We start from the raw sequence: 12,277 nt of genomic DNA on the forward strand, positions 1-12,277 counted from the left end.
GACAAAGGATCCATGTGGCTTCGCCTCATTATGCTGCAGTTAAGCAGAGAACTGCGCGGAGGCGGAGGGGGGGGGGGGGGTGACACCCCCCTCCAGACCGGGCTATGGGCCACAATACCGGCGTGGACGTCTGCAAAGGGAGACCCTGCCACGCCATTCTGCCTCCGCGGCTAACGAGGCCTTCATATGCTTTTGATATAATCTCCTCATTGACCCCCCCCCCCCCCGCGCGTTTACAGCCAAATCCCATTTGTAACGCGTTCCTGAAAAGCTGCGTGAGTGTTTGTGTGCGCGTGAGTGTGCCTCTCTTCACCTGCGCCTCTCTGTTCCGTCAGGCGAGGCCAAGCAGGGTCCCGTGTTTGGGGGGGGGGGGGGGGGCGTTACAAGGGAAATAAAAATGCTAAGAAAGAACTCTAACGCGCGCGACATCTCGTGAGCGGACCTCCCGACTAAGACTCAAATCAATCAATCTTTAATCTTTAAGTGGGTAAAAAGTCTTCGGCTCGGTCTGACAGTCACTGGACCGCAGCGCGTGAGGGGCGGGTCGCGGCCGGTGTTAACGTTACTGAGGGGGAAACGGCGCCGCCGCCAGGTACACGCGTCCTCCTGCTCCTCTCTCAGGAAACCTGGAGGCCGGTGGAGGACGATGAAGTTCTCAGCGGGGAGGGTGGAGGTCACCGGGGCAGGATGCGCAGAGACACGCGCGTGGGGATCCAACCGATCACGCATAAATCTCCTCTCCACTGAAAGCGCGCCTACAGGGCAGACACTCCTGCTCAAACGCTTTGTCCTCTATCTCAGGGACACTGCGCATCTCTGAGCACCCCCCCCCCCCCCCCCGGCGGTGCGCAGACTCGTTTAACAGCCTGAGGAACATAAACAAGCAACGGAAACTGTGGCTGTACTAAATCAAGCCCCGCGTTTAGCCCACATGCGGGTGCCAAGTTTCCCCACATAGTCCAGGAATCTCGGAACAGGTTCAGGGTCCTTCACGAGCCCCCTGCTTCCCCGTCCCGCGGCCCGGATTGGTCACAGTGCGGCTCATTTGCATGCCTCGCCGTATAAACCCTCCCGCAGACACCGCAGCCCTCTCCGCTGAAGAGCAGCACACCTTCAGAGAGAGAGGGAGAGAGAGAGAGAGAGAGAGAGAGAGAGAGAGAGAGAGAGAGAGAGAGAGAGAGAGAGAGCGCGTCAGTGCTCCCAGAGACATATGGAATATTTATCACCAGCTTCGTCCTAACACAGCAGAGCGGAGCCCGGAGCAGGACCAGGCGGCTCGGACGCGCTTCCTGCTGCCTTCAAACTAAGTTGGACAGTTTGCGGAGCTGGTTGTGAGTAAAGATGGGAGCGGCGGGGAGCACCGGGAGCACCGGGAGCACCGGGCTGCTGCTGCTGCTCGGGATCGTCTCCCTCACTAGCCTGGCCGCCGTCACACGGGCGAAGACGGTGAAGTACCAGACACTGGAGGAGGACGCGCCGGGGACGGTGATTGGAAACTTGGCGAAGGACATCTCCTCCTCCTCGTCGTCGTCGGCGGGCTCCCGCACCAATTTCAGGATGATGAAACAGTTCAACTCCTCTTTCATCCGCCTGCGGGAGAGCGACGGGCAGCTGAGCGTCGGGGAGCGCGTGGACCGGGAGCGCGTGTGCAAACACACCCCGCACTGCCTCATCGCCTTCGACGTGGTGAGTTTCTCCAAGGAGCAGTTCAAGCTGATCCACGTGGAGGTGGAGGTGAAGGACATCAACGACAACTCCCCCGAGTTCCCCCGGAAAGAGTCGAGCCTGGAGATCTCCGAGAACACCGCGGTGGGCACGCGCGTCCCGCTGGACTTCGCCGTGGACGAGGACGTGGGTGTGAACTACATCCAGAGCTACCAGATCTCCGTCAACAGCCACTTCTCCATCGACGTGCTCAGCAGGGCCGACGGGGTTAAATATGCGGAGCTGGTGCTGATGAAGGAGCTGGACCGGGAGACGCAGGCGTCTTACGCGCTGGAGCTGGTGGCGATGGACGGCGGGAGCCCGTCCCGCACCGGGACCACGCGCATCAACATCAAGGTGAAAGACTATAACGACAACAGCCCGGTGTTCGATAGGAGCAGCTTCTCCGTGGACCTGCCGGAGGACGCGCCGGTGGGCTCGCTGCTGCTGGACCTGAACGCGGAGGACCCGGATGAGGGGCTGAACGGGGAGGTGGTGTACGGCTTTGGTAATCAAGTACCCTCGGAGATACGGCAGCTCTTCAGAGTGGACCGGAAGACCGGGAGGCTCACCTTGGAGAGCCCCGTCGACTTCGAGAGTAAGAACACATACGAGTTTGACGTCCAGGCCGCCGACCTGGGTCCGAACCCGAGCCCGGCCATATGCAAGGTCGTCGTGCAGGTACAGGACGTCAATGACAACGCGCCCGAGATCTCCATCACCCCCATGACGTCCATCACGGCGGGGATCGCCTACATCACGGAGGCGGCGGCCCGGGAGAGCTTCGTGGCGCTGGTCAGCACCTCGGACAGAGACTCAGGCGCCAACGGGCAGGTGCACTGCGCGCTCTACGGTCACGACCACTTCCGGCTGCAGCAGGCGTACGAGGACAGCTTCATGATCGTGAGCACCAGCCCGTTAGACCGGGAGAAGATCCCCGAGTATAACCTGACGGTGGTGGCCGAGGACCTGGGCTCCCCGCCCTTCAGGACCATCACCCAGTACACGATCCGGCTGACGGACGAGAACGACAACGCTCCGGTGTTCAGCAAGCCGGTGTACGAGGTGGCCGTGGTGGAGAACAATGCCCCCGGCGCCTACGTCACCACCGTGGTGGCGCGCGACATGGACACGGGATCGAATGGGAAGGTCAGCTACAAGCTAGCGGACACCTACTTCATGGGCTCCCCGATCTCCACCTTCGTGTCACTTGACCCCGCCAGCGGCTCCGTGTACGCGCTCCGGAGCTTCAACTACGAGGTGGTGAAGCAGCTGGAGCTCCGCGTCACGGCCAGCGACGGCGGCAACCCGCCCCTGACCGGCAGCGCCAGCGTCTACCTGAGGGTCGTGGACCAGAACGACAACGCACCGGCCATCACTCACCCAGTGCTCAATAACGGCTCCGCCGAGGTCCTTCTGCCCCGGGACGCGCCGACCGGCTACGTCATCACCCGGATGGAGGCGCGAGACGCAGATGAGGGCGTGAACTCTGAGCTGACCTTCGGGCTGGCCGCCGGTGAGCCCTCCATGTTCTCCGTTAACAAGGCCACCGGGGAGATCTACCTGAACCAGGTGCTCAGCCACGATGCGGACGAGACCCTGAGCGTGACCGTCACGGTGAGCGACAACGGGCGGCCCGCGCTCACCGCCACCGCCACCCTGCAATTCCTCATCATCGCGGGCTCCCCACCGAGCGACCGGACCGTGTACCAGCCCGGCGGCGGGGGGGAGGCGCGCGCGCAATGGGACGTGTCGGTGGTGATCATCGTGGTACTGGCGGGGAGCTGCACGCTGCTGCTGCTCGCCATCATCCTCATCGCCACCACCTGCAACCGCCGCAGACGCGACAAGAGCGGAGAGGACAGTGACTCTTACGGGGAGAAGGGCACCCTGGAGCGGGACCGGGTCCACGTGGCGGGTAACCCGCTCCTGCCCCTCCACGCCGCGGGGGGAGCAGCGGGCTTCGAGGGTCACTCCTACAGCAGCCAGCCCGGCGGGTTCAGCTCGGCTCACCCTGGGGGCAGCGACATGTGCTCGGCCTCAGAGGACGGCAGCGAGGTGCCCTGCGTGTACGAGTCCGACAGCAGCAGCAAGCTGCGGGGGAGCAAACACGAGGTGAGACACGCTGGGATTTGGGGGGGGGGGGGGGTGGAAACAGTGCCAGCAAGGGCAGAGGTTGAGCTCTACTTTCTCTCCTCCTGCAGGGCTACTCGACTCTCCCAGGCTACGGCACCGGGAAGGAGGCGGTCAGGCCCATCACCATCTGGAAGGGGAACTCCTACACCACCATCTCCGCCAGGGACCCCGCCTTCAGCGGCAAGGACAGCGGCAAGGGGGACAGCGATTTCAACGACAGTGACAGCGACGTGAGCGGAGACACCGGCCTTAAGAAGGACGGAACCCTTGTTCCTCCGGGGGCCGGACAGAACGGTGAGAGAGGAACCTGGGAATTTGCATGAGTCCTTGGCTGCTGCTCTGTCTAACCCCCCCCCCCCCTTCTCCCCCCAGCACTGTGGGCGTGCACCAGCGAGTGTAAGGTCCTGGGCCACTCGGACCGCTGTTGGAGCCCCTCGGCAGTGCGGGCCAATGCAGCGCCTTCCCCGGCCCCGACCCTCTCCTCCTTCAGCAGTGTCTCCAAGACCGCCTCCCTGCCCCGGGACCCCCACCGCAGAGACAACTACTACCAGGCCCACATCCCCAAGACGGTGGGGCTGCAGAGTGTGTATGAGAAGGTGCTGCACAGGGAGTACGACTACGTGCTGGTCACCCCACCCAGGCCTGGGAGGGTGCAGGAGATCAGCGACGCGACCCTGCCGGTGTACACCCCCACCCCGACACACCGCCCCAGCAATGAAGCCTGAGCTGAGGAGACGCTGCACGTCTCAGCTCACATTCATCTAATTATATATATATATATATATATATATGTGTGTGTGTGTGTGTGTGTGTGTGTGTGTGTGTGTGTGTGTGTGTGTGTGTGTATATATACACATATATATACACACATATATATACACACACATATATATATACACATATATATATGTGTGTGTGTATATATATATACACACATATATATATATACACACATATATATGTGTGTATATATATATACACACATATATACACACACACATATATATATATACACACACATATATATATATATATATACACACATATATATATATATATAGGAGGATTGTGCATTTTTATTTGATTGTAAAAGCTACATTGGAAGACCATTCAACCACTCCTGGTTGGACACGTGTATCATATCATATGCAAGCTTTGTACATAGAGATTTTATTTTTTATAAAGTAATAATTAAAGGTATGTAAATATTAATTGTACATAATGGAGCATGCTTCTATTTAAATCAGTCTGAGGCCACAGTGTAAGATGATGACGTAAGAGCTGATCTGATGCAACAATAAGTGTTAAAACGTGTTTTTTTTAATTATCACACTGTTGACAGACAATAAACTTTGAAATATGTTTAAGAACTTTGAGTCACGAGCTTCCCTCGCAGTCAGGTGAGGGGCGCGCGCGCCAGACACCCGCACGAGCCAACAGGCGTCGCTGTTGGAGCAACCGTCCCGCTCGCGCCCTTGCAGCGCGCGGGGGAAGGTCAGTCTCATCCGGGGAACGCGACTCCGCTGGAACCGCGCCAGAGCAGGAAGCGGAGACCGGGCAACTGCGCCGAGTTCTCTCATTTCTCACGTGAAGGAACGTGAAAGTGACGTACATGAGAGACGCGGGGAGAGGAGGCGGAGGGAGGGGTAGAGGGGGGGTGGAGGGAGAAGGAGGGGGGCAGCGGCGGCTCCTCCGGACTCATCCATCAGCCACCTTATCAGCCACTTTATTAGGAACACTGAACTGAGTAAAAAAACTGCACCCGCCAATAAATCCCTCCTCCACGCCCACTTATTACCTCCACCAATGACGTAGTGCTACTCCCGGCCAGGGGACGGTTGTCTTTGTTTCTCTCAGGATATCGAGAAAGAGATGAACTCCGCTGAACTTGGAGCAAACGTGAGACCGAACGAGGAAGCCCACACCTCACGACTGACACTGGGTGCCGGTTCACTCCCCCGGCCCCTGGCCCCCCCTCCCGTCCCAACGTCAGATTATTATTACATTCCCAGTTCTGACCTGCTGAGAGCAGACGTGCGCGCGCGTATGCACGTCCAGGTATCGTGGAGGTGAAGGGGGGGGGGGGGCTGGAGGGAGTCGAGCCCTCTGTTCATCACCTGGCGGCAGATCTCGGTCTCGCGCTGATCCAGGATGGAAGAAGTTCCTGGCGTCATAAACTTTTAAACTGTTTATTAGAAACCATTCGTTTATTTTAAGAATCCGAATTAAACTTTTGGGAAGTTGAGTGGATTAACCCGCTGACGTCACGGCGGCCTGTGGGTCTGCAGGAGGGCCCCTCCCTCTCCCTGTCCCCCACCTCCGAGGGGGAGGGGGACAGGGAGAGGGAGGGAGCAGAGTCAGTGGCCCGGGTCTCCTCAGGTGCTGGGCTCCAGTCATGGCCGGGAACTCAGAGAAAGTACCGATCGCCTCGGCGGGACCGGAGGACCTGCAGCAGTTCCTGCCTCCGGTGAGTGTTGCGGGTCAGTGGGGTGGTGTCGCGGTTTCAGCCTCATCAGCGGGAGTGAAGGTGTCAAGTGGGAATCCCGTCTCACTTTGTCACCCGGTCTGATTTCGTCAATGTTGCTCTGCGTGTCCCGGTGCAGGCGTACTCCGCCGTGGCCGTGAAACCCGCCGCCAGCGGCCGCCTTCTGAAGGCCGGGGTCGCGGTGCTCGTCGCCGGAGCCGTGCTGCTGCTCCTGGGAGCCGTGGGAGCCTTCTACCTCTGGAACAACAACGAGAAGCACGTAAGACGGTTTATTCTGGTTCCGGTATCAGATTTGTGGGTTTCACGCAGTTTAATGGGACATCGGGTAAAAACGAGTCTGATGGTCAAAACCCTTCAGGACGGCTTTGCTCGACAATCAGACCCCCCCCCCCCCCCCACACACACACACACACACACACCTCACTGAGGCATCAGTCAACGCTGAGGTCCGTCCGAACCGGCAGGACTCAGGTCCGGGTTCCTCCCCACATGTTGATTTAAGAGTGGAGGTGAACAGCAACATGTAAATGAAACGGGCCAGTCTGAGGCAGCCTAGTGAATGGAGCCCTTGTGTGTGTGGTGGGTGTTGGAGCACCCTGGCAGGGGGGTGGGGGTGGGGGTCTTTCTGGTCCTGCTGATGGTCCAGGAGCAGGAGGTGGAGGCAGTGAAAACAAAACACTGCATTTTCCTTCCTCTGAGACGTTAGAAACATTGATGGAGGAGGACGATGGGACGAGAGTGTCTCAGAGGAGAGGTCATCCTCACGAAGCCGCCACCCACCAGCAGAAATGAAGGAATGAGAGGGGGGAAGGTGGAGGGGTGAGGGTGGAGGGGTGAGGGTGGGGAGTGTCGTGGTGAGACTGGAGCAGGAGGGTGAGTGTTCAAGGAGAGAGGAGAGTGGACGGGGGTGGGGTGACTCTCATACCTTACATGCCACTCTGAAACTCTGTGTGTGTGTGTGTGTGTGTGTGTGTGTGTGTGTGTGTGTGTGTGTGTGTGTGTGTGTGTGTGTGTAGGTCTACAATGTCCACTACAGCATGAGCATCAATGGCAAAGTGGAGGAAGGGAACATGGAGATCGACCCGGACAACAACATGGAGAGATTCAGCACTGGCAGTGGGGCTGACGAGGCTCTGGAAGTCCACGATTTTGAGATCGTAAGTTATCTGACTGTGATGGTCAAAACCTTCCAGTATCAGGGAGAGGACACACACACACACACACACACACACACACACACACACACACACACACAACTGTAAAGATCCTCGTGGGTACTTGGCTCATTGCAGCTGCAGGGAAACTAAATTGAGATGCGGTCCCTCTTTGGGCCGGTCAGTGTGGAGGTCATCGTCCCTCTCATTCCCATTTAAGGTTTGACCTTCCATTTCTGCATTCTTAATCCAGCCTATCAGGCCTGTTTGGGCATTTTTACCATCAAAATTTCACGTAGGAGGTTGTTGTTGATGTCCTCAGACTAGAACAGCGTCTAACTTGGTGTCCTTCCTTCCCGCCACCCTGGGGCTCCTCCAGGGGATCACAGGGATCCGGTTCTCAGGAGGGGAGAAGTGCTACATCAAGACCCAGGTGAAGGCCCGCCTGCCGGACGTAGAAGTCCTCAACAAGGACTCCATGACCTTTGACCTGGTGGGTTGGTCCGCTCCGCCTAACTGGACATGTCTGTGAGAGCACGTTATCACCACACTGTGATTTTCAAAGAATGTGCAAAGAGCTGAAGCGCCACGCATAGACGCCAGAGGTCTGGTGCCAGGTAGAGAGCAGTCAGTCGTAGAGGTCTGCTCATGACGTCACCTGAGCACGTCACCTGAGCGCGTCAACTTTGTTGTGCAGGAAGAAAAAAAATCAACTCTACTTTGATGTGCAGATAGAAAAGCCCTTGATTTTTGTAATTATCTTCTGGTCTTGTTCATTGGGAGACAATGCTACTTGCTATCTGGACTTAAAGTTAAAAAGGCATTTTTCCCTTCTAGCTGGTCTTGAGAGGGCAGCAAAGGTCAGCTGGGGTCAGGGCCTTCAGCCCCCCAACATATATACCTCCATCATCCGCGTACGCTGGTTCTGGACTGAAGGGAGCGCCGTCCAACCATCCGCCAGCTAGCAGACGTACGTTCAGACCTCACGGGCCATCATGAGGTGTAATGGTTCTTAATTCTTTCCTCATGAAGCTCATGTCTCCACCCTGGGCGGAGGCTGCGGCTCCAGCAAGGGACGGATCCTTCTAGAGATCTTAGATCTGCTCACCGCTGATTTCTTCAGCAGGTGTGTCACCCTCCACCCTATCAGGTTGTGATGATCAGGAAAAGGTTCTTCCCAGGACACCAACAGCTCAACATGTCTCCTCAGCAGATTCAGTAGAACTGCTGGTCCCGGCGGCAGCAGGACTCCCTGCAGTCTTGTAGATTCCACACCTGGAAACCCAAGAAGTTCTTAAACATCATGCACTTAAACCCCAGGGTGCGCTGGAGTAGCATGAGCACACGTTAATGACACAACATTAAAGGAGGTCCGATGCCACACGGATCCAGAACACGACCCGTGACGTCACTTATCCCTCCAATTTACAGACTCCGCCTCCACAGATGACATTAAAATATCAAATCACAAGATGCTCAACGTGTCCTACAGAATCATCAACAGGTCCGAGGTTCTCAGAGGCTAAAACCCTCTCTCCTCCATTCACATTATCGATGTGTCGAGTCAACAAAGAGAAAAATAACCGATGCACAAACGTGAATATCGATCACATCTGAGAGGCCGCTTTAATTTGAAACTCCTGACTGGAAACGCTTCTCACGACTTTATGGCACTCAGGCGTTGCATCTCTCACGTTTGGGATTTCGTTCTGGTTCAGGTGTTTTTCAGGAATGAAACTTGAACCCAAACTTTAGTTGTTTGTTTGTGGGTTGGTAATGTAAAGGTAAACCCTCTCATGTCGGTGGGAGCTGCCGAAGTCCAATCCAGTCAAATCAAGTTCTCACTGTGGCAGAGTTGGGATGTCCACAGGAAAGCGCCGGAAATTTTTCTTTGACCTGAAAATTTCGCTAAGAACAACATAGTTCATGTCGACCACGAGAGAAAACGAGCAGCACGATAGTCCTGAATGCTGTGTATTGCTTCAACAGCTAACACACACACACACACACACACACACACACACACACACACACACACACACACACACACACACACACACCTCCCTGTGATTGTTCATTTGAAGCTGTCTGATAATTAAAATTTAGTTCTCCATAAGCCTCGTGTCCACATAAATCCACATCAGCACAATTGCCTCCATAAACACACACACACACACACACACACACACACACACACACACACACACACTTCATTATCACGCCGGGCTGCTCTTATTGCTTCGCTCTACCTCGTAAACGATCATTTATTTCACGTGTGCTTTTGTGCGGGATTGTGTTATTGCCTCTCTTTTGCCTCATAAATGATTGTTTCACTTGTGTGTGTGTGTGTGTGTGTGTGTGTGTGTAAACAGGAGATGTTATAATGGTTGCTGCAGGCTGGTCATTTGCTATTACTTAGAATGATGGCGAATATGGGTTAGATAAACGGGTGCACGCACACACACACACACACACACACTCACACACACACATCCATCCAGTGAGGGGGGGATCAGAAACTTATCAGTGGAGAAAGACCCTCGTTTTTATTTTTCCCTCCAGCAAATCTTTGGGGGGGGGGGCAGGTACAGGATGAATGTTCGCTGTCTCTCCTCTGAGAACCTCATCAGCTTATCTGCTGCTGTTTTCCACAAACCTGTAAATTTAGGTCATCTGATCATTTTCCTGGCTTCAGATCTTGATGAGTTGTGACGTTGTGTGTGTGTGCCGCTAAATGTTAGCGCGGAGCCTCCGGGGGCTTCCTCCCAACTTGATGTTGCTATCAGGAGCATTAAGAGCTCAACACAGATTGGACGTGGACAGACTGTAGTGCAGGGTTAGAGAGGGGACAGAACAGTGGACTCAGGAGCTGTGTGTGTGTGTGTGTGTGTGTGTGTGTGTGTGTGTGTGTGTGTGTGTGTGTGTAATGTCTCCTTACCCTCTCTGTCCCTGAAGGAGGACGAGGTGATGCCCGCCAAGTTTGAGGAGGATCTCGTCTGGGTGGCTGCTGACACGCCCCTCTCAGATTCTGACTTCCTCAGCAATAAGATCAAGGACTTGTGCGGAGACCTGCCAATCTTCTGGCTCCGCCCCACCTACTCAACCAGTAAGCAGGGAGGAAATACAACACTCACAATGCAAACAGAATACAGGTCAAATGTTCTCAAGTGCTGCTGTTTAACATTCGTTCTAGTGCCAGACACAAAAGACAGGAAAAATCCGTTTGAAGTTTCCAGTGAGTGAAAGTACAGTTTTTTGAGTGCTGGGAGGTCAAAAGTTCTCAAAACACAATTTTATTCTCCTTCATGTGAAAACTTCAAATGCTGCAGTAGAAACGAGGGTGCAATCAGAAACGAAGCTGCATTGGCGCCATTGCACACCTACAGACGTCCACTGTCAGATACTGAGACTGTGGTTTGCGCAGGCAGACAGAGGAAGACGAGGGCCGCCCCCCGCCGGCGCCGCCAGGCTCCCCCAGCTGAGGAGGAAGAGGACGTGGAAGCAGAGTTCAACCCGGAGAACCCATATCAGGTGAGTCACACATGACCCTGCTCGTGCTCCGGCCACGCCACAACACCTCGACTGTCCGCTCGGATGCGAGGGCTTCCTGAGACGGTTTTGGCTGCCTGAGTTCCTCCGCACCGAGCGAGCAGCAGCAGATGCCGGGGTCATGGCCACGGCGCCCGGGTGTCACTGCACATCTGAGTGTGTATGTGTGTGAGTATGTGAGGCTGTCTGAAGCTCTTTGGAACCCAGACGTTCCTTTCAGCATTGAGGTTGTGCGAGTAATCCCACAACCCTGTGGCCCCTCCTGTGCTGCGGTGGCCCCTCTGCCCTGCTGAGCACACAGACTCCATACAGACACAGAGCCCCCCCCCACATGTTGGGCCCCTCTTCTCCTAATCTCCTCCTCACCCCTCAGACTGATCAGCCCACCCCTGCCACACACTCCTGACAACCACAGAGGGGGGCACCCAGCAGCCAGGATCAGCCGTGCGCACTGAAAGAGAAATATTTGACAACAAAAACCCACATCTGACAGCCCCCCGCCCCCTCCCAGCAGGCTGCCAATCCATGTTTATTAGAACGCCACGTTCAAGCTGAAGACGTACAGCACGGCAGGGCCCGACGCGAGCGCTGACCTCCTATCTCTCTCTCTCTCTCTCCTCCCAGAGGGGTCTCGAGGGCGAGCAGGGCACCATGAACATCGACCCGATGCTGGACCACGAGGGCGTGTGCTGCAGCGAGTGCCGCCGCAGCTACACCCACTGCCAGAGGATCTGTGAGCCGCTGGGGGGCTACCACCCGTGGCCCTACCACTACCAAGGCTGCAGAGTGGCCTGTCGAGTGATCATGCCCTGCAACTGGTGGGTGGCCCGCATTCTGGGCATCGTGTAACCCGCCTGGGAGACGGCGGGAGAGAAGGAAGGAAGGAAGGAAGGAAGGGGAGGAAGGGGAGGATGGGGTTTGTTTACGGGGGGGGGGTGAAGGGAGCGATTGAGGAAAGGCAGATGGCGTCTTCTTATTTTCATCTACTGTAGGAACCCTTTGGTCTGAGCAGGTGTTGAGCCATTAGAAATGCACGGCACGGAAACCAGGACACACGTGATCTGACACGTAAGGTTCAACGCCGCAGCGCCAGCACACGCTTATTACACATCCACTCAGAGGGCTGAGACTGTGTGTGTGATTATTTCATCGCCACTACAGCGTCATGGCGTCCCACAGCTCTGCCATAAATTCTCGTGTGTAAATGTTGTGGCCAAAATATTAGAGACGCCTGCTGCAGTTCAGTGCT

General features: G+C 55.9%; 2 protein-coding genes across 2 annotated transcripts; both read left to right on the plus strand.

Moving 5' to 3' along the window:
* The first annotated feature begins 1,150 nt into the window (after positions 1 to 1,150).
* On the plus strand, positions 1,151 to 4,806 carry LOC147261101 (protocadherin-8-like). Its single transcript, XM_086202969.1, has 3 exons — positions 1,151 to 3,819; positions 3,909 to 4,134; positions 4,213 to 4,806. The coding sequence occupies exons 1-3, from the start codon at positions 1,342 to 1,344 to the stop codon at positions 4,563 to 4,565; spliced, it is 3,057 nt and encodes a 1,018-aa protein (XP_086059095.1). The 5' UTR covers positions 1,151 to 1,341; the 3' UTR covers positions 4,566 to 4,806.
* A 1,349-nt stretch (positions 4,807 to 6,155) lies between these two features.
* On the plus strand, positions 6,156 to 11,923 carry LOC147261102 (leukocyte cell-derived chemotaxin 1-like). Its single transcript, XM_086202973.1, has 7 exons — positions 6,156 to 6,307; positions 6,444 to 6,584; positions 7,342 to 7,482; positions 7,859 to 7,972; positions 10,435 to 10,585; positions 10,904 to 11,010; positions 11,653 to 11,923. The coding sequence occupies exons 1-7, from the start codon at positions 6,236 to 6,238 to the stop codon at positions 11,875 to 11,877; spliced, it is 951 nt and encodes a 316-aa protein (XP_086059099.1). The 5' UTR covers positions 6,156 to 6,235; the 3' UTR covers positions 11,878 to 11,923.
* Positions 11,924 to 12,277: the final 354 nt, after the last annotated feature.

This window comes from Aulostomus chinensis, chromosome 5, assembly GCF_037954235.1.
Source record: "Aulostomus chinensis isolate RoL2024-O1b breed Wild chromosome 5, RoL_Achi_v1.0, whole genome shotgun sequence".
Classification (NCBI taxonomy): domain Eukaryota; kingdom Metazoa; phylum Chordata; class Actinopteri; order Syngnathiformes; family Aulostomidae; genus Aulostomus; species Aulostomus chinensis.